Below are 25,974 nucleotides of genomic sequence, written 5' to 3' on the forward strand. Positions count from 1 at the left end.
TTGGGGACCACTGATATAAAACATGCAGGATAGTGGCCCTTGAGGTCCAGGTTTGGGGACCACTGATATAAAACATGCAGGATAGTGGCCCTTGAGGTCCAGGATTGGGAACGACTGTTCTACAGTGTTTTATGTAGGAGATCTGCCCAGTTAAAAAGACTTCAGGTTTTAGGGAGAAAAATTTGCTTTGACAGGATATGATAGAAAATTGTAAATTGTAAACTGTAAAAAATGTAAAATACTTTACATTTTAAGGTATAATTTGCATGATTTCCTCAAATCTGGGGATTGTGAAAGCAGCAAACTTGATGGAAGTGAAACCCTTAACTGAAGCTTTTGCCCAGCTTTAAGCAGATCTGTGTTTGTTCTGCAGCCAGATATTCTGTCCATGGCCCACGTCCACCGGCTGACTCCTTCTCCAGCGCTCATCTTCACCACGATTGTCTCATTGGTGGTGCTGATCCCCGGAGACTTTCAGAGCATCATCAACTTCTTCAGGTGCATTTCACCTCTGCGTTGTTTGTATATATATTTAAAGTTTTGTGTTTGACTCGTTACTGCGTCACTGTTGTCAGCTTCACAGCCTGGTTCTTCTACGCCATCACTCTGTCTGGGCTCATCTATCTCAAAATTAAGAAGCCGGAGCTTCCCAGGCCATTCAGCGTCAGTACCACTGAATTTTATTTTGTGACGGTTTGATCAAATCTGCACACCAGGTTGTGTCTCATCACTTCCGTCTCTCTCCACAGGTCCCGATAATCCTCCCCATCCTGGTCCTCATTGCTGCAGTATTTCTCGTGCTGGCACCGATCATAGACGACCCTCAGATTGAATATCTTTACGTGACTTTATTTATCTTAAGCGGAGCGATAATCTACGTTCCCTTCATCCATTACAAGCTCTGCCCCGGACTGCTGAGCAGACTGACCGTGTTCCTGCAGCTCTTTTTGGAGGTTGCCCCGGCAGAGAAAAACTTGTAACATCTGCAACGTGGTGCAGAAAATCAGAATCTGGCTGGAAAACTGGTTTCAGAACCTTTTATATGGACTGTGTGCACAGACGCACTTAAGTTTTTGTTAGATTTAGATATTTTATTTAAAAAGCTGTTCAAATTTAAGATATTTTAGCTGATTTCAAAGAAAATTAACATTTATAATTTCCTTTTGTAATATTTGTTCAAAGACAAACAGGAAATCTTTCATTTTCTCCCCACTCCTGAACAAAGCACTGAATTTAGACTTTTTTTTTAATGGTTGCTCATTTAATTAAAACAAAAATATTAAAATACTGGGGTTTCACTTTCACTGAGCCACTTGGCTCACTACATTCAGTTGAAAATATTTTTTCAATAAGGAAATTTAAGGGACTATGACAAAAAGTTAAAATTCACAAAGAAAAAAACAAGACTTTTCTTGGTTTTGTAAAGGCTTTTGGATCAATCAAAATGTAATATTTTAATTATTTTAGACACTAAACTTTTTTTTATTAACACTGCATAAATAATATTTAAGTACTGTGGTTCTTTTAGTACTATTTAAAAGTGTTTTTCTGTTTTTACTTGGATGTTTTGAGTGTTTTTAATGTGCTTAAAATAAATGATCATTTAGAGAAATCTTCACACACAAATTTAACTTTATATTTTGTCTTGTCTAGGTTTTAAAATAAAGGCATTTCTACAAAACTGAGAAACGAAAACAGGGAGATGTGAATTTAAAAGATTTTAATAACCACCATAAGGATAAAACATATATGGTCAATTGATAGTGCAAGATATTTTAAGACTTTTCTTTTTTAATCACAAGACAGATGACAGCAACAAGGCAGGGTACACGGTACTTTTTAGGGTTTCTGTTTGAAGTCACGGAAACGTATCGGATGTGTCAGATTCTTTAATCAAACTTTTAGATTTTGTTAGTTTGGTTTTCACGTGTGTTGAACAGTTTGGATAAACAGTAAACCTCCAAAAATGACCCTTTGAACAAACAAAAACAAAACTCTGAATCTGAAAATGTCCACGTGCCTCCGTGAGAGTCTTTTTGTTTAAATCCGTTGGAGGCATCAACCAGTTTTCTTCTCTGAACCGTTTTCAGATTTGTCCTCGCAGCTCTGTCTCTGTGTCACACTCTTGTCCTCTTGTGGCGTACGGTGGTAGAGTGTGTGGAGCAGCCCGCCGCTTACGTCAGCGTCCTCTGCCCCCTCGCAGCATCTGATCCACGACTGAGGGATGGCTTCAATGCCATAATGGGCCCCTGCGATTGCCCCGGCCATGCAGGCTATGGTGTCTGTGTCCCCTCCCAGGGCCAAGCTGTATGCTATCGTCCTCTCCAGGCCACCGTAGCCCTCTGGAAGGCATTCCCGAGGCTGGAGACAGTGGAGGACGCAGAAGATGGCGGTGGGAACGGAGTGCAGCGCTGCAATGCCGTTTCCTGCAGGAAAAACAAGAATTTTGGTGATAAGAAAAGAAGAAATCAGAACAAACTGAAGAGGGATTTTGTAGGGAGGAGCTAAATATTAATAAAATTTAAATTTTGTGTCAAAATTCAAATAAACACTTTTCAGTCACTATGAGCTTCAAAGTTAACTTTGCTCTGGGTTGAGGACCTGTTTAATTTCACGCAGAGACATTTTGATCTGCAGCTAATTAGAAGTTTCTTTTAACTCGGACTCTACAGACTAGCAGACATTCATCAAATTGACACATATTACAGGAAAAGACAGAAACTCGAACAAAATGTGAGGAAAACGTGAAACAATTACTGACCAAGTTCAGCGATGACTTCCTCTATGCTGACCTTACTTCGGTCCATCAGATCTCTAATTCTGTGAAGACGCTCGCAGTATGGCTTCTCTGCTTCCTTTAGGCTGGAAAGAAACAAGTTAGTTTTTTCCCCCCTCTGACAATAGGCTTAAAATTCTGGACATACGAAAAATGGAGCCACAAATAATGCTTTAACCATAAAAAACCTCACATTCTGGCATCACGAAGTGCAGCTTCATCACCCTCCACCTCCTCCATCTCTGTGATAAGCCTGTTTATGAACTGTTGGGGCAAATCTAGTGCCCCCTGCAGGGAAAGGTGGACAGCTAAGGCCTGCAGCATCGCACCATTATAACCCAGAGAGCAGGAGTGTGTCAGCATGGCACCAAAATGGGCAAACTGTAGGAAAAAATAAAGAAAACGCTCAGTGTAATGCTTCACATAACGGGATAAACCATCAGCGACAGCCTTAAAGAGCGAAGCTTATACGAAATAGAACGCTATTATTAAAAATCACCCAAATTCTACAATGGCAATCAACATGTTCAAATTTTCTCTCATATCAGTGATTTGTTTTTAATGCTGCGTTAAAACGACCTCTTACCTTCTTAACATCAGTCAAGTCAGGAAAAGCCAGAGCAAAGGGGGCTGCTCTCATAGCCCCTCCATTCCCAAAAGAGCCCCGGCCATTAAACTGATCTCTTGCTGGTTGATACACATCTTTTAACTGGGGGGAGGAGAGCTTCTTCAACACCTGGACCACTCCAGAACCATAACCACGGCTCGGGGAGGCACTGTACTCCTTCGCAAACCTACAGAATTGAGAAACATGGAAAGACGTCTCCGATGTTAGGCCTGAAATCTGCAGAGGGGATAAAAACTGTCAGACGTGACCGTTTGCCTACCTGCGAGCCATGTCCCGCTCATCAAATCCAGCCCGGCCAAGGAGAGACTGGACCACACAGCGTGTCATGGCAGTGTCGTCGCTGTATTCAAGGATTCCTGACAAACAGAGAATATTGCAACTCAAATGTTGCATCTCATCATGGTGAACTAATGTTACACAGGAGTATTTGTCAAGTAGCAACACTCACTGGCTTAATCACACATTATATATATATATATATATATATATATATATACACACACACATACACAGTATGTATATACACATATACATACATATATATACACACATACATCTACACGCATACATATTCATATATATATTATGATATTCCATGAAGCCAGTGTTTTTTAAAGTAGGTTGTGCAACAATACAGCTTTAAGATTTTAAAATATGTTCACTTACTTTCTCAACTGTAAAAAAAAGTTTATAAGTTTTTCAAAAATAATATTATCACAGTACATTTTATTTCTGATTAGTCCCTGACTCCAATGAGGGATTTAAATAAATTTTAATTTAGCTAAATATTAAATTAATCACATTTTAAGACATTACTTAGATACATGTTTGGTTATTTTGGTATTAATATAGGTTTAAATTTAAATAGCTTGTCTGAATTATGCATTTTTAAGAGTGCTGACAAAGATTTATGCTCGAAGTCCCCCCCCCCCCCCCCAGCTGCTTTGCTAATTAAAAACAACAACAAAAACAACAACAACAAAGGATCAGCTTTTCGTTCACGAACCGTTTCTTTTAGTTTCATCGTCCAGGCTGTTCAGATGTTGCACCACGCTCTCCATCGGAACCTCCTCCGCTCCTTCGAACTCTCCACCGACGCAGTCCCCGAGCACGGCCCCGACCAGGGCGCCTCTGAAGCGGGACAAAGACGCCGAGGCCCCCGCTGTAGCTGCGGCCACCCTCACTGCCGTCATTACCACAGCTCCCCGCCGGGGAAAATGTTCCGCAGCTCCGCTAACCTTACGTGGAGCAAACTACCTGCCAACAAAAGGAGGTAAATACTATTCAATGTGCAGCAATTAATGTCTACAAAATGTCAACAGACGAACTCCTCCTCTTTTCTTCTTCCCGACGACGAAGAGCCTGGGATGAAAGGTTCCGGTCTTGTCGAACAAAGAAATACAGCTAAATAGACTCTACTTTCATTGATGATTCCGGGCGTGTTTGTTCTAGTTTTCAAATCTCTATATCTAAAAAACCTCATGTACCGTAAGTTTTAAAAGAAGTGCGCACAGGCATCTTTTCTGGTCCATCTGTTTTACCGCAAGGGCTTGGAATTTATGACAATTCAGTAGTTATGCAGCTTGTATTTAATGTGTTTTTGCTAAGCAATATTTAACCATAGATTGTGTTTCAGAAATAGTTTTACTCTTTACGTTCCACTCCGACAACAGGATTTTTTTTTTTGACATTCACTAAAACTTACGGTACAAACATGATATGTTACTTCTGCCACCTGCTGGACAGGAGGGGTATCACACATTTTTGTTACTGCTGCAATGTTTACAACCAGGGGAAAGTTCAGCTAAATATAAACCAAAAATAGCCTCTGTTTCATAGAGCCTGCAGTTTATCATATTTGTTGTTATTCATCACGGTCGGCCCTTGGCTTTTGTTTTCATTTGTCACGTGGTACACCATAAACTCCGCCCATCCGTCTTGTCACCCGCGCTGTAGTCAGTAACTGAATCGTCTAATACCGTAATAACCTAAATATAAACCAAGGTGGTCAAGGGTTTCATCTGAGAACGTTTTGAGTTCACGTAAGTGCGCTTCGTTAAATATATTATTACAAGACTTTGCTTGCATGATACAAGTTGCTGATTTTACCAAAGCAGGTGGACATCGCTGACATTACAACTACAAACAAAGAAAAACCGAAACGAGAAGAACCTAATCTAAAGTTACGGTAATGCTCCAGTTAGTTGCTTTTCTAATTATGCGAAGACAAAAAAACATAGGTATAAAGTAAAACATTTAGGGTAATTTAGTGTTTATGAAACAAATTTAGGAGGCGACATCTCCAGGGATGAAGTTGAGCATCATTGTTGCTCCGGCTGCTTGACCCGGTGTTGTACCGATTTGTGCTACCCTCGCTGGAGGTGGGCGTCTGGGAGCGCGGCGACTGCAGCATAATTAAAACATGGCCGACTCGGAGGAATTTAGACTTAAACGTTTAAAGGTAAGATATTTACAACAAGAATGGGGAAAAAATATGTCTTTAGCAGCAGTCAAATGCAAACTAAACTGACACAGTTTCGTATTTTGGTATGTAGTTGTTGTCAGCTTCCGGTCGAGAGCTGCTCATTGACGCTAGCATAGTTAGCAGCTTTGTAGCTTGCTGCATGCCGCTACGGTTGTCCCGTTTAACATCTTATCATTTAGTTTAAAAAAAAAAGTGAAACCCCATGTAAATAAAGCTTTCCATTGTAGTTATATATACACCTTTGTAAACATAATAATTAAACTTTATGCTGCAGTTAACTACCGCTTTAACAAGCATTGCTAACTGCTGCTGTGTGAACAATAAAAAAAAAAAATCTGATTTTATTCCAGTTTATCTTCTCCTTTCTTCGCCTTTGTTTGATTAAAAACGTACAGCGGATACGTTGTTCTAATCGCAATATATATATTTTTCCTTGTCGATTTACACAATTTTAACAGTAAATACACGTAAAGTAACAAATTGATTAATTTTGCATTGAGTTTGGTGGGACGCGTCTTAAACATAATTGTTGGAACCACATGAGGCCCGGATCCATTACAAACCAACAGCATTCACAAAGCTTCAGTGGCCACAGATTTTCAACCAATCAGCAAACTTTAAGCTTGTTATTGCTTGCATAAAAAGGTATTTGATAAATCATTTTATTATAGTTAGGAAGTTAACTCCTAAAACAAAAGCTTATATCTGATTAGGTTCTGTAATAAATTTCATGGGTCACCCATTCAGAAAATTTCAAGTATTCACTGCGCACACACCAGGAGGTTCAGAAAAATGACTTAATTCATTAAGAACTCATAAAAGGGGGTGAAGATGGTGTCTCCATCTGGAGAAGAACTGAACACCAAGGCCAGTTTATGATCCAGGCACACCACAACAACCAATCCAACTGAATTAATCTGATGCATGCTCAGTAATCTAGGTAGAAAAATCTAACAAGGTTAAGTCAGGTCCTCTGGACAGATTCTTCTTTGTTGAAACATTTCGTCTTTTATCTAAAAGACTTCTTCAGTCTGAGGAGATGCAACAAACTCAGTCTTATAAATAGCCCCTTTTCACAGTGGATTAACCAGTTTGCTGCTGACAGCCTGAACTAGCTATTCATTCACACGTAAAAGGAGTAAAAAATAAAACAATTCTAAAATTCCATCAAACTCTTTAGTGCCTCTGTGTTTACAGTATTTATGTTATTAAACACACGCATAAAGTTATGGACACCAGTGACCCCTGCAACCCGAAAAGGAAGAAGTAGGTAAAGATAATGGATGGATGCATAAAGCTGGAAAGGCTTCAGCCTTAGAAGTGCGCCGCCAGCAGATCAGTACGTCAACTTTCTGTATGAAAGCTGCACACTCATACATAAGGCCCCTGGTGGACCCGTAAGTTTAACATCTGACCTATTTTTCAATCTCTGTCTGTTTCTGTAGGTAAAGAAACACATGGTGGTTGGCGTTCAGTTGCTAATTTTGCTTACACGTTTTTAATCTAATGTCACGTTAACCGCAGATATGAGAAACTCATTTTTAACTAATCTTTCTTTCCTATCCAGCACGAGGAGCAGATGTCACGGATGTTTGATGAAGTGATGGGGCTGGGGAATTTCGCGGACTCCTCCAGGGGTTCTGTCTCCTCCTCAAAGAGCGGTGGTCAGGCCGAAGCAAAAGGACTAGAGGAAACTTCGGGGCAAAAACTGACAGAAGATAGCAACTGCAGCAGACGGGAAGAAAAGACCGATGAGGGGCTTGGAGAGACCTTTCCTCGTCTTGCTGCTTCATCCTCTGACCAGCTCTCTCCGTTTAATATAAAGAGAGGAGGTGGCGAGGCAGCGTTTGATGATGCCCTGGATGGGCTTCCTCAGTATGGACCAGAGGAGGAAGATGAAGACTGGCACTTTGCTCTGCCGATGGGCTCCTTGGAGGACGTCGATTTGGGGAAAGCGAACACCAAAACGGGCAAGTTTAGACCTGAGAATAGCGGTTCCCGATGTAACACTCTTGCTCGTAAACCTCGAGACAATGAAGAGGAGGAGGAGCAGAGGCAGGAGAAGGAAGGGAGTGGGGATTCCGTCAAGACCTTCGACTCTTCAGAGGACAACACACCAGACAACAGCAGAGGTAAAACTTTGAATGAATTACTTGACGCAAAACAGAGATGAATGAGTATTTGATTCACACTTTTATATCTTCGTCATTTTGTGGCACACACACCAATTTATAGCAGAATATCTGTTACACCGTCTGAGGTACGGCCATTTTTGTGTCGTTGTTTACACTTTGTATGATCATTCTCATGGCTAGTGATGTGAAGGGAGGCTGAACAGGTAGGTCTATTTCTTCAAACAGATTTTTCTAGGTAACACTTCAAATGCGGAGGAGTACTACACAAAGTAAAACTCTGAATATAAGCATTTTGTAAGGGAACATTTTTACCTCTAACCCACTTTGTGTCTTTGAGCCAAAAGGACGCCCCAAGTTTAGCGGTGGGGTAGCATGAGGAAATAAAAAAAAAAAAATGTCACTGATTTATCACCCTTTTAATTATTGAATTTAGACCTTCTAAACAGACTCTCTGCTCACAACGTTTTTACTTTATGGCGCCATCGAATGTAGGTTTGATAAACAAGAAAAAGCAGCATAATGACATTTTAATATTTACACAAGTTGTTTTGTTCTCCCTGTCTTCTCATGTTTTCATCATCAGTTCTCTAAACTGTCTATTTATCCTAAAATCATCCTTATTATAAATAAATAATACTTTTTTTGATATAGCCACCTTTTTTTTTCTACCGTTAGTGGTGTGTGAGCTGGAAGAGCTGTATGAGGAAAATAAAATCTTGTGCCACTTGTGTATCATTGTAACTGAAATAAGAACTTCTCTATCCCAAATCAGACGTTCTGAACCAGACGGAGGAGACTGAGGACAGCCAGCTAGACAAGGTGAGGGTCTGAACACAGAAAATTAATCACTTCATGACAGGTGTTCATGACGGTGCTTCGTTTCAGATGCCTGAAGCTGCTCCAGTGGAAGAAAGTAACCCCCCAATATGTCCCGCTGTGAACATCAAAGATGAGCCGATCGATGAGGGCTACGATGCTGCGCTGCTTCCTCAGAGCTCCACCAGGCAGATTAAAGAAGAGTTGGAGCAGGTCGGTGTGAAAAGAGGAAGATTTTATGTTTATGCTCAGTGATGTAATCTCAAATAGTCCCACCAAAAAAAATTTGATTTATTCCAACTGAAGCTGCCCACGTTGTGTACCATTCTCTAACGTAAACAGAGTTGTTTTGACACTACTATTTTCAATTTTATTCTGATTTTTTGGAATATCCTGAACAGCCAAAGTGCATCAACTGCATAAGATAAATACAGTGCTGTTATTTACTGTTGTAAATAATGTACATGTACCAAATATGCATCAAGTTTTCCTAATTAAATTTCTCTTGTTAAGGTTCAAAATAAATTTAGCTGGTTTTGTCTTGCAGGAGGAGCTGAGAATCAGCTCAGTCTACTCTGTAGGAGGAGTAAACACCTTCACGTCTCCAGCCAGTGAGTTCATTCATTGTCATTGACTGTGTACTAAATATAATCTTCCTCTAGATTAAATAATTGCGAGCCGTGTTGGCAAAATGAGTTAGAATGAACATGGGGCTGCAGTGCAAAACAAGTAGAAATATTCATTTTGGGTTTGTTATATATGTACAGACATAAAAGTGGATAAAAAAACTAACTTTACTGACTTTCCCCCCTTGTTCATTGAAGTGCCAACTGCTATCCAAGGTACGACTCAGACGGCTTTCTTTATTCCGGGCAGAGGAGCGATCCTGCAAGCCATGGCGCCCCTTTCTGTTAGACCCCAACTTCCAGTCCCATCTTCAATACACACGCTGACAGCGATACCACAACTACGACCTCCACCACCCCCTGTTCCTGGCAGTGTTCGCTGCAGTGGCTGCCTAAAAGTAAAATAAATAATTTTATTTTGATGTCAAAACGTAATATACCATCATTACTTAGGTTTAGTTTAAATTGTCCCTTTTTTCACAAGCTGAGGTGATTTTCTGAGTTGTGATACAAAATTATAGAAGTTAGTCACTTCTATGACACTTCTGTAGTTGTGTATTTTTACATTTATATATGTATATAAACACACATTACTCTTACCTTTGCAGGCTGCTGACAGTATTCAGCCTGACACCAAACTGAGCTCAGACTATAGAAAATGGATAAATATGGAATTGTATTTCCAAATATCCAGGTTTTGTTTTGTTTTTTTTGCAGTTTGTCTTTGATTTTAACATTTCATTTTTAAGTATCAAATTAGGCCAGGTTGTTAAAACACCAAACTTTAGATACAGATGCTGACAAAAGATGAAGTGGATGGTTAATTCACCATTTCATTTTTATTTTTCCATCACCTATTGACTTTATATACTTTGATTTTTTTTTCCATGAGTCCTCTGTTTTTATTTTTATTGCTAACTTTAAGAATGGTTGTCTAGAGGACAAAGTTTAGATCATGAAGACTTTACCGGTAGATTTTCTCTTTTTGGACACTTGATAATGATCCATTCAAGGACAAAAAAAAATAAATCAAATTTTCAGCTAGAAAAAAAATACAGATTAATATAACAAGAAGAAGTAATTTTTATTGGAAATAAGATGTTCTTAGAATTTGTGCCAAAGTGTTTGGAATTCCCACTTTTTAAAGGTACAGCGAAGGCAGCATGATTAGCAAGTAAAGCAGATATGGGGTCTATTTTTTGCCTGAAGCTCAAGAAGTTGTATTTTTCTTTTGTTTGAAAATCTAAACCACTTCCTAACTGAGATATTTCAAGTCAGTGGGACCAAAATAAGTGACAGGGTTGAATATTTTGAGTTTCTGATAAACAAGTATTTGCTCTTAATCATGGAGTAATGCCATTTTTGTTACAATATGTCCTTTTAAAATGCACTGTTTGTAGTTTGGGATGTAGATAATTCCTATTTGATGTTATTTTGATTTGTTGTAGGTTCTATTGAAAGGCCAAACGGCGTTCCAGAGAAAAGGGTCGACACAGCTCTTCTGCTCCACGGTTTGTCTGACGGGTCACCTTCCTGCAGTCAACAAGCCCCGGGCCTGCTTCCAGTGCAACAGGTACATCTTCTCCACCGCTTGAATTTCACGCTGGAGTCAGACACCCAATTTTTCACGTTCTTCTCTTTGCAGGGAGATCCTTCAGCCCAGAGATATGGTCACTATCCCAGCTGACAACAACACATACATGCACTTTTGTGGCCAGTTCTGTCTGTCCGTGTTCAGACACAAGAGGAAACTAATCGACAAAGCTCCTGATAAAACGGCAGATAAGCGACTGGAAAAGAAGCCAGAAAAGCCACCTGAAAAACTGCTGGAGAATCAACTCTTCTGCAGCATCTGTAAGGCCTCCAACAAGGTAAGGCATCAGCTTTTGGTGCTTTAAGTTGAAAGGGGTAGTTCAGATCTTTTAAATTTGGTTCTGTTAAAAGGTTATGACCAATTAATATCTTACCTGTTGTAGACATCCCTTTAAGCGAGCTCACTTTGTAGAAAAAGTTATAATTTCGATTGGACTGACGAGCTAATGTGTCTTTTTCTTTCTTTATTTTTTGTCCTATTTCTGTAGGTGATCGAGCACGAGGTTACCCATCAGGGAAAACTTTACAAACTCTGCAGTGATACCTGCTTTGTAAAGTGGCGTAAGCAGCGTCAGCTGGCCATGAACTGCTGCGAAGGCTGCGGGCTCTACTGTAACAGCAACTCGGGTTCCTGTCAGACACTCACAGTCGACAGATCCCAGCTTTACTTCTGCAGCCCCACCTGCGTCGACACCTATAAACAGGTACGACCTTCTGGTTTTTGACACTTTTTAAAATAAATCCACCAGATTGATCAACACTGAGATAAAACTTGGTCCTCCTTGGTACATACTGCAATATGTATTGACCTTAATGTATAAAAGACAGTGATATTTTAGTTGTGGTTAGGATCAAAACCTTCCCAATCAGACCACATTTGTTCTGGTTTTGGTCAAAATTATTTACGTGGATTATAAAAGTGCAAAACTCCTTTTGTGCAGTCCTGCAGGAAGTCGACCGAGTGTGCCAACTGTCAAAAGGCCCTGATGGTGTTCTCCACCATCATGGAGCGAGACCAGAAGGGCAAAGTTCAGCTGTACTGCTCGTCTAGTTGTGTGGCGCAGACCCGGCCGGCCCAGCATGGTCTTGTTGGTACGATGCTATAAATGTTCAAAATGGAGGTTCAGGTTTTCCATCCTGAAGGCGGCTGAGTTTGTGTTTATTGTTGTTGTTTTTGTAGGTACTCCGTTCCCGTGCTGCTTGTGCAACGTTTCAGCCGTTCCTCAGTATCATCTGGCCATGGTGGACGGCACCATAAGAAACTTCTGCTCCTACACCTGCGTGTCTACATTCAGGGTCGGTCACATTTTAAAAATCCTGTCAAGTACTTGTATTTTTTTTACTTTAAATCCAAGTTTTTGTACATGATAATATATTAAGGCTAAAAGACGAATATTTATGCCCCAGATTATAGCAGAGATGTGTCTCTGTTTAACTTTTATTTATCCCCTTAACTCACAAATATCTCTCTGAGAATCAGTTTCAGGTGTTTATAGTTTAGCATAAATATTTTAAAAAATTTCTAGCACTTACAAAGTTTTGTGGCTGTTTGGATGAGTTAATCTTGATTATATTTAGAATCACAATGAGAGGTAACTACAGTGATAATTAACACGTAACACATTAACATAAGAGGTAACTACAGTGATAATTTAATAAATGATAATATATGAAAAATAAATAATATTAAATGACTACATGAACTGAAATCCTGTAAATATAATACCTTTGAGTTAAATAATAATTTCAAGGAATAAATCTGTTTGGAAGGGAAAAAAAAGTTGATTTTTACTCTGCAAAGGACTTCCTGCGCTAATTTATTTTAAATATATCTGACAACCCCTGAAATTAAAACACTGAAATGACAAAAGTAAACAACAGAAAAATTGTTCGAAACCATCTCTTTCTTCAGAATGATGATCTTGATGATGCAGGTTAAAGTCTTACAACCTCAACGTTTCATTAAAGAACACTACACTGTGCACTTTCCCCAAGGTCTTGTACACATCAGTATACTGTGTGCTTGGGTAACCTCTAGATGTAGAAAACAAATCAAGTCGAAAGATTTTCTGCTTTAATCCCTATTTTTATATCATTATCTTGCAGAAGTCTGATTACACGTCTCAGCTCAACCCGACCAATGGAACCTCCTCTCTCAGGGACCCTTCCAACAAAGACGTTCCAAAGCCGGGACCCTCAGCCGGAACCAGCTCAGTCCCTCCTGTTCCTCAGGATTTCTCTTCTTCAGTCCCATACCCAGGCCACCATCCCAGTCATACCTCAGTGCCCCCTCTAGTGCCTCCCTCTTCGGCCACGTCCTCCCCTACTGTCCCAACACAATCCCAGGCCAGATCTCCCCCAGATCAGCCCAAGCCAGCAGAGGACAGACTCGATAACACCCCTAAAGTGACCTGCCATCATTGCAGCAAACTGTTCAACACCAAGCCGCTGCTGCTGAGCCACCAGGTAAAAAAAATAAAAATCCATGTCAGTCGCTGAACATTGTTGAGTCTGCTGATAGACTAATCACACTAATTATTTAATCCACAGAGTCGCATCTCTATATTCTGCAGTAGGTCGTGTTCTGATCAGTACAAAACCCAGAAAAGCATCCTTGCTGTGTGTGAGTTGTGCCAGCAGGAGAAGGTGCTGTTTGAAACTGTCAACTCCGACCAGAAGGACCTGTTCTTCTGCAGTGAAAGTACGTTAAAACTGGGAAAACGTTCGTTTTCTGTGAAAATGCAAACACAGAGTGATAATTGAGGCTGCTGGAATTTACATAAGAAGCTAAAGCTGAGTTGTTACAGCTAAAAGTAGCAAAATGCTAGCTAAGAGCTAAATGCAGCAATAGGTTTGCTAAAAGAAATTAAGTTAAGCAATTACTAGAATCTAAAATTTGCAAAACAATAGTGAAAAGTAGCAAAAAGTTAGCTAAAATAGCAGGCTAGCTAAAACTAGCAACAGGTTAGCGAAAAGCTAAATATGACAAAAGACTAGCTAAATGCTAAATATATCAAAAGCTAACTAAAGGCTAAATGCAGCAAAAGGCTAGCTGAAAGCAAAATGTATCAATAGGTTTAATTTAAAAGTTAAAAAGTAGCCTAAAGTAGCTAAAATATACAAAATGTTAGCAAAAAGTTGCAAAGGGTAACTCAAACCTAAAACTAGAAAATGGCTTGAGTCAAAGATTCTTTATTGATTCTTTATTCTATTCTTGGTTCTTTAAAAGTTGCACAATAGAAGCTAAGAGGCCATTCTAAATCTAAAAGTACTTAAAAGGTAGCTAAATGTTGCTGTAATGGTAGCTCCAAGCTACAGTAAAAGTAGCAAAAGGTTAGCTGTAAGCTAAGCTAAACGTTACATAAACCAAAAGTCACATCACTAATCTGCTGGTAGGGCTGAACGTTTTGTAGCACAACGTATGCAGAAGCAGTTAGACTAGAAAAAGTGTTCAGAGAAATAAGTGTGAATCGTCAGTCTTCATTCCCTGTTTTTGACACAGTGTTGTGCAGAATGTTTGAAAGATTAACACAGAACGGTTTTGTTTGCTCCAGACTGTAAGCTGCTCTTTAAACAAGACCACTCCTGCCGCGTGTGCACATACTGTGCAGGCCTCGGCCAGAAGATGGTGCTCAGTCACTACGGAGGCAAGACCGAGAAGTTCTGCAAACCCCACTGCATGTCCCAGTTCACTGTCCTATACTACGGGGTAACCAGAAGGATTTACACTGCATTACGTTATGATTAAATGTTTGTCATGTCACTATATCCTCGAGGAACACCTTATGTAATGCTTATAACTCCAGGCTAATATTAGTGATGGATAACTCCATCAAATGTGTTGAACTTTGCTGTTTCTCTTCTTGTCCCGTGCAGATGGGTCGGTGCGACAGCTGCAGGAAACAGGGCTACTTGACCGAGAAGCTGCAGTGTTTGGGTTCGGTGCGTAACTTCTGCAACATGCCCTGCCTGCTGCAGTACTGCTACGCAAACTTCGAGACGAGCCAACTCACGAGCAGTAACGGCTCTGGAGCCCCACACATGCCCAGCGGTGAATATTTATGGTCAAAATCCACATCGGCAAGTTCTACTGTTCGTATCTTTACGTGACGGGTTTTTACTCTTCGTCCAGCTCCGACGCAGCCCCACCACTCGTTGAAGATGAATCCTGTCATAGCCGACGTGGTTTCTTTAGCCAACGGTTCTGCTGCTCAGCCCAGCGTCTCGGCGGATGCCGCGCTGACCGGTTAGTTCTGTTAGCCTCGTGTTCGAGTTGCCATTTTCTGCACGTAGGAAACGTTTTACATAAAGCTTATTTTGCACTTTATTGCTACCTTATCTTTGCTGTCAAAATGAATTAAATTAGCTGTGACTGTTAGTTTTTTTTTCAGTTTATAACACATTTCTAATATATTTTTATTCCTTTTTTTTAGGAGCTCTTCCAACTTCAAACATAGACGGCAAGAATCTTGACCATGTATGTTTTGGTGCCTGTGTGTTTGTGTTTTCCTTCTAAGTGTCTACTTCTCTTCCTGTACATATACATGGTATATATATTTTTTACAAATATTTCGTTATACTGTGTTGTTTAATGTATAATTTTTGCTAAGTTGCAGGGCATATTTTTTACAGAACAAAAAAAATCAGAGAATCAGTAAAGATTTGCACAAGAACAATTTTAGGTCTACACAATTTGCAAAAAACTGGTGATCAATGGGATTTTGGTGAAACCGAAAACCCAGCCTTCTTCTGAGCTCTACAGCTCAAACATATTTCACAGTAGAAACGTCATTCGTGTTTAAACGGGTCACTGCGAGTTGAACTTTACGTGACTGAACTGATGTTTTATGATTTATACACAATCACTATTTAAGTTTTATGACTTGGAGATTTTTCTGTGGAATGTTCAGCTGACAGTGGGTGATGCTGCGATCTAAGGTTTTAATAAAAATAAAATAAATAAATAAAATAAAAACCATTACCAACAAAGTCTAATTAAGCAACTTATACATCAAAAAGTGGGGATTTTTGTCCTCTATTGCCCAATGTGTCTCTTCTGTCGTCCTTGGACTGACGGTTTTCTCTCAGATTCTCCCAGAATCCAGAGAGCGCACACAAAAAGTTTTTGTAGATTGTTATATTTTAGCACAAATTATTCTCTTCAAAACAGAAAGCGAAGGCTCGTTTTAAAAATTTGTAGAAATGTAAAAATCACGTGCGATTATCAGCATCACGGTTCAACAGTTTGTAAGGTACGACTTGTAGTTTTTGCACAGCAATTATTTATTTGAGGCTTAATTTTCAGTTTTTTTTTCTGTCTGCCTCTCTCAGGCTTGCTGTCAGGGAGTGAAAGACACAGGTTTGTGGTTACCATTGTGACCATAATAAGCCACCGGCTGCAGCTTTAACATGAACTTTACTCTTCCTGTACAGTTCGTACATCTAAATATACAGTATACATATTTTAAATAGGTTAGATTAATGCAAAGTTTATGGCAGGATTTTGGTCAGCAGCTGCGTTGGCACCCTTCAAACATTTTCTAGTTTTCTGTCATTACACGAATGTCACCCTTTAAAAAAAAAGTTAATTGGAGCAGTCTTAAAAGAAATCACCCCTTTTTTTTAGTTAAGGTTTTTTCCGATCAAAGCACAAGTAAAAAAAAATCTGTATCTGACCAGGCTGTAAAATCATGTATATGCCACCGTGACTGATCAAAAAGAAAGCACAACGTTTCCTCCTTAAACTGTTGTTCACATGTTGGATTATTTCTTCATGCATCATAACGTCAGACCTTTGGTTGTTCAATGTTCATCTTTTGGGCCAGGCCAGTACTCAGACCGACGCCATGCGTGTTCCTGCGCCTCGCCGTCAGATGAAGAACAAGTCGGTTCTGTGCCGACCCTTCACCACGGACCAGGAGAGCATGTGCCAGCTGCCCTCACCCTCCCCTGAAACAGAAGGTAACTACAAGAACCACTTTGACACGATGGAGTTGAGTTTTAACTCTGCTTCCTGACCAGAAAACGTGAAGCAGGTGTTTTTTTGTCTTTACAGCCACAACTTTTAATGTTTATTAGCTGATTAGACCCAACGGCTCTAAAATCTGCTCTTTTTTCAGCTTAAATGTTTTTCTGCTGCGCGAACAGGGCGAAGCGATAAAGCCCCTTCCAGAAAAAAAATATTTTCTGTTCATCTGAATGAGACACGTCCTGCTTTCTGATTTATGCATGAAATTATGGTTATTTTGGTTTCTGTTCATCTGAAAGATCAAACTGAACGTATTAAACAAACTAATCCTCCTTTGTTTTATCCCAAATAATAACCTGCGTCTGTTTTCGCTCACATTGTTTTAAAACAAACATTTCAATTAAAAGCGTTGAATTTGAAGCTGCTTTCTGTTAATACCTTTACATTAGCTTATATATAAAACCTTATATATATATAACCTTAAGTATTTTGGTAATGTCGGAAACATGGGATTGGCTAAATGTAGAACAGATTTTATTTAATTTCTTCCAGCTGATTTCATAATCACTGCTACATTTTTCCACGTTTAACACACTAACGTGACTTATGTTGATTTGACATTAGGTTAATAAAATATGTTTCTTTAAAAATGTAGTTTTTTTATTTTTATTTTATGTATTCACTTGTTCAGTCCAATATTTTTATGTTTTATAAGAATATTATATTATTTATTCATATAAGTGTGTCACTGACAAACAAAATGCCAGGATTTTTATAGAATATGCAGGAAACATTCAAGTGCAGTTCATTTGTAGCATTCTGTAGTTATGAGCAGTCAGTATCTTACCTGCAGCAGACAGTATCTTAGGACTAGGGAGTATGCATTGAAAGACTCACGCCAAATTTTAGGTTAATAGCTGTAAAATTTTCAGTTATATTTATTTTAACCATTTTTAACGTCAGTCGGCTGTGTCAACCGTCATCGGTTTGACTCCAAAAATTAATCCGTTATACATGATAGATAATGATTATTTCCTGAAAGTTTAATTCAAATCCATGAAGTGGTTCATGTGATACTTGGATAAAATACACACAAACACACAAAGATATTAAACCACTGTCGCATGCAAAAGTGACGAGATACGAACAAAAATATTTAAAACTATCTGGAAAGTTTTGAGTTTGTGCTGCCCTAGAGGGTGAAAAAGATTGTTCTGATTTCTGTTTACTGCAGGTAAGATACTGACTGCTCACAGCTAAGCGATAGTTCCTTAAAAAAGAAACGATGGCACTAAAAGCCCCTTTTTTAAATTTGAAAGCCATAACTGATGCTTCCTTCAGTAGATTATCACAACACTCATCTTTTTATTTAATGTATTTATTCATTTTTATTTTTGTTGCTCACCATTAGTTGTTTTAACGATTGCATCAGCTCTGCTAGATAGCTCCTCGCAGTTCGACCAGCCACCCACCTCTTCGCTGCGGTGTTCGAATCCTCCGCCGCTTAGCGACCTGCCGGCGCGCCTAGCCGGGCGCCATTTCCTGGGCAAGAGGGAGAGCGACTCCAGCTGCGAAGTGTGCTCACGGCGTAAGAGGAGGAGGAGGCTGGAAGAAGAGGCAGATCGGAAGAAATGGAAGATGATCTGTGATCTGGAGCGGAAGAAGGAAGAGGAGGAGGATTCTGTCAGCGAGGAGCTAACCAATGAGGAGTCCGAAACAGACTGTGGCACGATGCCAACGTCGTATTACTGTAAGACGTGTTCAGAGGAGCCCGGCCTCTGTCCCGTGCCGTGTTTTGAACGCTACCACACGCAGCTCATCTACAAAACAGCTCCTGCACTGGAAGCACAAGGTGAGCCGCCTCTTAACTGTACATTTATAAATCATTTTATTAACATATTTATCAAAATAGATATGTTGATTGGTTGAAATTTTTACTGACTTCTTTTGAGGGTTGAGTTTGTCACCCGGTTTTTCTCTCCACAGCCACCTGATCCGGTGTTTCAGGAAGACGTGACGGCGGATACAAACCACCGTTAAAATGTTTGAGCTCGTTCCAACACTACTCAGTCTGTATTTCACATTCACGCTCCTCTTAACAGTGAGGCTCCAACGTTTCAGCTTTTATTTCCACATCCATAGTTGAGAGTAGAATACCAAATTCTTAGGTGTGCAAAGGTACTGGGACAAATAGATTTAAGTAAAGTGAATTACTCTCTTAAATCTCCTCTTTAGCAAATAAAATGAACTTCTGTAGGCGTTGCATGAGATCAAGATTTGACCGAAGCAGCTACTGCTCTCTTATTTTTAAACACAACATTAAACTCTAAAAGTAAAAACATACCTTTTAGTACACTGGCTTTCAAACTGTTAAACTGAAGCTTTATTTTGGCTTTGAAAGAGACATTATGAATTTACTCAGGGCCACGTTTGCTGCTAAATGTTCACGCTGCAGCATTTTGCACAGGTCGTAATGATTAAACAACCGATTTCCACTCGTCATTTTCTGTTTGACGGAGGCAGACTTCACGTGAGGCTCAAGGTATGGAAGTAGCGCTGATGTTTTTATAGTTTTAGCATCATATTTAGACAAATCAGTGCAGCTTCATGTGGGCTACAGAAATGTAAAAAAAATATGTGGCCTGCGGGCTGCCTGCTAAATAGACCTGTTTTAGGGTTTTCTGTGGTGTTTGTGTAACACCTCTGAAGTTGTGTGTCCAATCCGGACGTGAACAAACTGGAAATAAAAGCTGTAAAACGTTGCTCTCTCGTCTCTTAATCGTCTTCTGATGTCCAACTTGAATCTACAGCAAAAAGAAAGGAATTGCTCTCACTGTTCCAGTTGGACCACAGTCACAGTTGACTTGTAGGAACAACAGACGATCTTTAAACTCAACCAACTTTCTGTGCTTATTTATTGCCAAATTTGTTTTGCTGTATTTGTAACAGATTTGTGTTCCTCGCTATATTTTTGTACTTTTCTTTAAGGCTGGAATACTTTACCATGGCTCGAATGTACCGTAACATCAGTGGTTTAGTCTACATTTTTGTACTGGGTATACTGTGCTTAGAAACCAAAGTACACTGGTTAGTACAATGAAATTGTTAATTTATTTTGATTTTTAAGCATATTGAACATTTCCAAATGTCTCTTATTCTCTGAATAAATATACAACAAACTTTGTACAACAGTTGGCTTTGTATTAAAAACATGTTATAGAATTTATAAAACTATCAAAGCGAAACATGTTCAAGTATTAAGTAGTAAATACAGAATTATCCAATAATTTGCTGGAAGTGAACGTAATAAACAAGCGCTGCATACTGATAGATTGTTACGTAAGCATTTAGTTGCTGTTTAATGTATCAATGACATGTGCCTAATGGTATGTCATGTATCATTGGGCACTTTTAAGTGGGTATACTGAAATTCTTAAGCTTTTCTAGTGGGTATACTCCGTATACCCACATATTGCATAGACTATACCACTACGTAACATCTTATAAAAATAGTATTCCAAGAATGAAAGTCTCAGGTTGCGCAAACGTCAATGAAGCCGATGATGGTCAACCATCTCGCACTGAACTGCTCATGTTTTTAGACTTTAGGCATCTGGTGCAGACCTTTGCTGCACAAAAACATGTTTGAAGCAGCTTCCTCCTCACCAAACTATTCATTGTCAAAGAATGTTTTTTTTTTCCAACAAATTTCATATTTTTATTTTAAGCCATGGATAACTGAATGTGTGTTTGAATTATGTCTGTATGAAGTTAATGCTATTTCATAGGAAATCTTTATAAAACACTATCTGTAGATTTTTTTTTTATACTATGCTGTAGGTTAGAACGTCATAGTGACTCACTATGTTTTTGTAAATCGCTCTATGCAGAACTTTTAAAGCGTTTAAAGATGACACTTTGTGGATTAAAGACGTTTGGTGAAATAATCGGTGCAGAGTTTAGGTTTTGCGATTTGAGTTTTATTGACCAGGTGAGCAGTTTTGTATTTGGACATCTTTATTTTCACCTGAGACCTGCAGTGACTTGAAACATCTTGAGCTACCTGAGTCACATGAACATTTGTTTAAACAGTAAAGTGCTATGTGTTGTCATAATTGTATGTTTCCATACAATGGCAAAATTTAGTTCTTGTTTGAATGTGACATTTGCATTAAGGTCCTCGTGGATCAAGGTTCTCTTTGTGTCTTTGGACCACCTCGAGTTGAATAGAAGATGAGTCCAGTTTTTTAATATACCTCTGAATTTGTTATCTCTGTGCATAATTTGCACTTTTTTATACCATTGTTAACTTGGTAATAAACTATTTGAAAAAAATAATCGTGAGTTTGTATTTTATTTTGTTACTCGGATGCTAAAGTTTCTGCACAGTTACTTTTTTCATTCAACCTTTAGACAGGTTAGTCACATTGAGTCGTGAGGACTCATTTACAAGAGAGACCTGTTTTAAACAGAACACAGATGAGGTACAGACAACAATAGACAATCATAAAAGCATATAAAATGAAAAGTAAATAAAATAAATTATATAAAAAATGAAACATCATAAAGCGATGTAAAATGCTAAAAACAGGAACATGTCTGCATTGGTTTTTGCCATGAACTTAGCAGTTTAAAATCCCTTATAGAGCGATCAAAGTCAAGAGCTTCAGATCTTTGTGCAAGGTGTTACAGGAGTGGAGTAGGAGTGATGTCTTGAGAACGCACGCTGTAGCTGCACTGCAGAAATTACATATAGGAGATCTATCAAGGCAACAGACCAAGAAGTGATGTAAAGATGCAAATGTACCAGTGAGAGTGCGTGAAGTTAACCAGTGAATACAGGGTGCAGTGATGGGTACGATAGTTAACCAGTTATGAATCTTAGTGCACCGTGATAGCATCCAACATCTGCAGGGTGCTTGCAGGAGCATTCATGTAATTCCACCATAGTCGATGGAGGGAAGGAGAGTAGCAGCTACAAGGTGTTTCCTAGCATTCAGAGTTGGGATCTATTTCTAATATGAAACCCAATTTTACTTTCAATTTCTTTACCAAGTTTTCGACATGAGGTAAAAGAGAGATGAAAATCAATCAAGATACCCAAGTATTTGTAAGAATTGACAAACTCAATAGGAACATCATTCGTAGATAAGGTAGAAGGAAGGACTGCTGGTACTGACTTCCTGTTTGAAAACAACATCCCTTTGGTTTTGTCAGCATTAGCACAAGTTTGAGACGGAACAAATCTGACTGGGTGATGTCGAAAGCAACTGTAAAAGCTGAAAAATCATAGCAACTGTTCTAGCTCGACAATAAACAACTGTGTCGTCGGCATAGAAATTTATGGATGCATCAGGGATGATCTGACCTACATTACTTAAGTAGATTGTGAAGAGGGTGGGTCCCAAGACTGAGCCTTGTGGTACACCATTGTTGACAGATAGCTGGAATAAGTACTGCTATGTTGAATACATTGCCTCCGATCTGAGAGATAACTAGAGAATCAACCAATGCTGTGGTCTTAGCTTCACTGTGTTTAAAAAAAAAAAAAAAACATTTATTGCAGGTGTTGCTTAAGCAACGGACTTGCATGTATTTCACAATTGTTTTACAGCGGATGCCCTTTCTGGCACAACCTGGGTTCAAAACGGCCACCTCACGATTACAAGGCTGCTGCATTTAACCACTGCAGCCCCTAATGGGGGAAATATAAACTATATGTTGACTTAAAGTGACATTATTGCATGAATAAGGAATAACATTTCAATCAATAAGGTATGCATGTCACCTGCCACTGTTCATGCTAGAGTTTTAAACTAAGATCATCTCATGCTGAGATGGAATGGAATTAAACCATAATGCGTTATAAAATACAATCATTTGGTCATCACACACAATCTCTTTTAAAATTGTTAGATGTTTTCATGCTCAAGAGTATGTGTTGGGGATAACTCATCTACTACCACACCAAACTTTAGCTCAATAGTTGTTAAAACTGGTTGAGTTACAACCATGTTTGTGTTTCTTCAAATCAGTTGGCTGTGGTGGCCATCTTGAACAGAGTTGTCTCCAAAAGTTAAAGAGTTGTAGAGATGTACACCCAATGATTGTTTCCTGAAAGTTTCATCTAATGTCTAGTGTCTAACAGACATAAGCTAACACAGTCAAAACCATTCTGTCTTTAACTCCTCAGAGCATTTAAACGTATTAAGTTTTTTTTTTTTTTTAAAAACCTGTATACAATATATATATGATATTCTAAATGATTATTTGGTTTTTAACCACTTCAAAACAACAACAAAATATTTAGTGAGATATAAGCTTTAAATATGTCCAGAATCAGTTTGTGGTTTTTTTTTTCCAACTTTCAGTCACAGCCAAGGAAGACAACGTGAAGATGTGTATGGTTCCAGTACCGGTACCAGTCCCAGTCTTTATCCCGGTGCCTATGAACATGTACTCCCAGCACACGCCTGTTCCCATGGTGATACACGTGCCTGTAAGTCCCATCACGTTGCCCTCAGTTTGTTTTTAAATGTGATGCAGCAGGATAACCTTCCCTTCTCCAGGTTCCGGTACCGATTGTTGTACCGCCACAGACGAAAGAGATGAAGGATGTGGCGGTCCAGTTGGAGACTCCTGCCGTGCCTCTGCAGAAGAAAGAGGTGAAGGACGTGGCGGTCCAGTTGGAGACTCCTGCCTTGCTGCCACAGATGAAAGAGTTGAAGGACGTGGCGGTCCAGTGGGAGACTTCTGCTGCAGAGGAAGAAGAACGGGGAAATAAATCTGTGTCTGCCGAAGGTGAAAGTTTGAAAGAAGCAACATAAAGTTTTTATTTTATCTATGATCCAACGTTGAACGTGTTTCTGCTGCAGACCAGAGAGGTTCTACTGAAGGCACAAAACCCGAAGTGGTCTCTCACTCGGTCTGTGAGGATGAGGAGGCTCATGAAGCAGCCGACCTTCCTCAGACTGGAGGTTCTCAGACAGAAAACCCAACCGAGGCGAGTGAAACGGGAACCGATCCTCCTGCCGCCAGCTTGGATCAGGCTCCATTATCACCTCTGATGGACCTGGAGGCCGACTTCCCTCCTGGTGAGAAGAAGAACCAAGTTTATTTGTGTTTTTTATTAACTAATTTTTTGTCAGATTCACACTTAATTTTTAAAGTTACCTAGAAATAATAAAAAACTTGATGGGAAGTAAAAAAACAAACGCAGAAGGACTCATTGTTTTCGCAGAGCTGTTGAACATGAAGCCGCCGGTTCAGAAGCGAGGTGTGAAGAGACCCAGAGACCGTTCCTACAGCCGGAAACGAGTACGAGACTTCTCACATTGATCTAAACTCACATTCCTCATGCATCTTGTTTACAACAAACATTACTGTAGTTTTAGTCAGACTTTGTTATGTACACTCCTTTAAATCTATTTTAATGCTTAAAAACAAATATAATGCATTTAGTAGTTGGATGGACGATAATGTTTTTACAAGTGTCTCAGTGCTTCAGTTTCAGAAGCAGTAATGTTTTTACTGTCTGCCCCTGCAGGGTCGGAGGAGAATCGGTACCACCGCAGTTTTAGGGACTCCCACCAACTCCAAACTGAACCACCTGTACGGGCTCAAGGCCTGGACAAAATGGGTCCAGCAGATGCAACAATGTGAGCTGAATGTCGTTTTGTTCTTTGTTTCATCCGCTGGGCGTCAGACATGTGTTCTTACACTCTTGCCCTCCTGCAGCCGGAGGAGCCTCCGTTAAAGAAGACATCCTTCAGTGTGACTCGGCTGAGCTGAGCGTCGCTCTGTCTCGCTTCGTCAGAGAGGTCCGACGGCCAAACGGAGAAACGTACAGCCCCGACAGCATCTTCTACCTCTGTCTGGGGATACAAGAGGTGCATAAAATTCTGCTTTGTGGTGACGTTTCTGCTGCTCGGGAGAGTAACGACCCGGTCTCGTTCTTTTTGAGCAGTACCTATTTGAGAATGGCCGGATAGAAAACATCTTTACAGACCAGCTGTACAGCCACTTCTCCAGTGAGATCAGCGGGATGCTTCGACTCTGGAAACCCAAGCTGCTGCCGAGCGGTACCGTCATCGACTTTGAGGTTTGGATTTTGTGAATCCAAACCCCTCTTTGAATCGTTCGTGTCTTCCTCCTGCAGGTGGCGTGGTCCCCTCTCGGATCGAGGAGTCCTACCTGTGGGAGTGCAAGCAGCTGGGCGCGTACTCGCCCATTGTGCTGCTCAACACGCTGCTCTTCTTCTGCTCCAAAAGCTTCCAGCTGACGACAGTGGAGCAGCACCGGAGCCTGACCTTCTCCAACCTCAGCCCGCGGTCCAAACCCTGCAGCCGGGCTGGAAAAGTCACCTACCTTCATTACCAGAGAGGCGGTTCTGAACAGACAGGTGAGCCGTTAAAAACTGATACCGTAATTTCCGGACTATAAGCCACTACTTTTTTCACACACTTTGAACACCGCAACTTATACAATGTTGTGGATAATTTATGGATTTTTTAAATTTTTTTTAAGGGCTAACAAGTATCAGTTTTTTGTTTAGTTTTTTGGTCGGGGGGGGGGGGGGCAGACGCACATCTGAGCCGTGCGCTGTTTGTACCGACAGTTTTCGAGTGGCAGGGGTGCGTTCAGCGTGAGGGTTCAACATGAAGGAAGAGGCTGCCTTAACTTTTTAGCTAGTGCACCTGCATTGTGAGCCGCTAGTTTAGCATTACGTCAGTGCCGACAGGTGGTTGGGGGTGGGGTTCGGTAGACGGGGCGCTCGGTTCTGTTGATGGGGAGGGGCACCCCGCTTGTATAATGGTAGGGGAAACACTGATGTCTCTCTTGGGGGGTGGGGCCTCGTGACTCAACGAGACTACCTGTAAATAAAAGTAAAAAATATATATTCATTCATTCATCCAACCATTATTTACAGACAACAATAAACTCACAT

At 40.0% G+C, this 25,974-nt stretch overlaps 3 protein-coding genes across 3 annotated transcripts in view; 2 read left to right on the forward strand and 1 right to left on the reverse strand.

The window, feature by feature from the left end:
* Positions 1–980, forward strand: part of zmp:0000001267 (b(0,+)-type amino acid transporter 1) — a 6,832-nt gene extending 5,852 nt beyond the window's left edge. The window contains exons 4-6 of the mRNA XM_037694738.1: positions 374–498; positions 576–663; positions 750–980. Coding sequence (XP_037550666.1) covers positions 374–498; positions 576–663; positions 750–980 — 444 coding nt within the window. The remainder of the gene's footprint in view (positions 1–373; positions 499–575; positions 664–749) is intronic.
* Positions 981–1,789: 809 nt separating this feature from the next.
* On the reverse strand, positions 1,790–4,790 carry adprs (ADP-ribosylserine hydrolase). The gene is made up of 6 exons (XM_037694740.1): positions 4,411–4,790; positions 3,664–3,760; positions 3,363–3,570; positions 2,970–3,157; positions 2,762–2,862; positions 1,790–2,426 (listed from the first exon to the last, which is right to left on the reverse strand). Exons 1-6 carry the CDS (start codon positions 4,595–4,597, stop codon positions 2,059–2,061), a joined length of 1,149 nt encoding a protein of 382 aa, XP_037550668.1. The 5' UTR covers positions 4,598–4,790; the 3' UTR covers positions 1,790–2,058.
* A 997-nt stretch (positions 4,791–5,787) lies between these two features.
* On the forward strand, positions 5,788–25,469 carry LOC119427757 (zinc finger MYM-type protein 4). The gene is made up of 26 exons (XM_037695395.1): positions 5,788–5,865; positions 7,457–8,021; positions 8,797–8,843; positions 8,910–9,053; positions 9,388–9,451; positions 9,665–9,864; positions 10,915–11,039; positions 11,112–11,337; positions 11,548–11,763; positions 12,001–12,151; positions 12,240–12,355; positions 13,166–13,525; positions 13,610–13,760; positions 14,614–14,768; positions 14,936–15,110; positions 15,192–15,305; positions 15,493–15,536; positions 16,885–17,020; positions 23,399–23,526; positions 23,597–23,828; positions 23,903–24,121; positions 24,268–24,344; positions 24,574–24,685; positions 24,765–24,916; positions 24,994–25,108; positions 25,186–25,469. The coding sequence occupies exons 1-26, from the start codon at positions 5,827–5,829 to the stop codon at positions 25,467–25,469; spliced, it is 4,347 nt and encodes a 1,448-aa protein (XP_037551323.1). The 5' UTR covers positions 5,788–5,826.
* The last annotated feature ends 505 nt before the right edge of the window (positions 25,470–25,974 follow it).

Source organism: Nematolebias whitei, chromosome 21 (genome assembly GCF_014905685.2).
Source record: "Nematolebias whitei isolate Nwh7 chromosome 21, NemWhi1, whole genome shotgun sequence".
In the NCBI taxonomy this organism is placed as follows: Eukaryota; Metazoa; Chordata; class Actinopteri; order Cyprinodontiformes; family Rivulidae; genus Nematolebias; species Nematolebias whitei.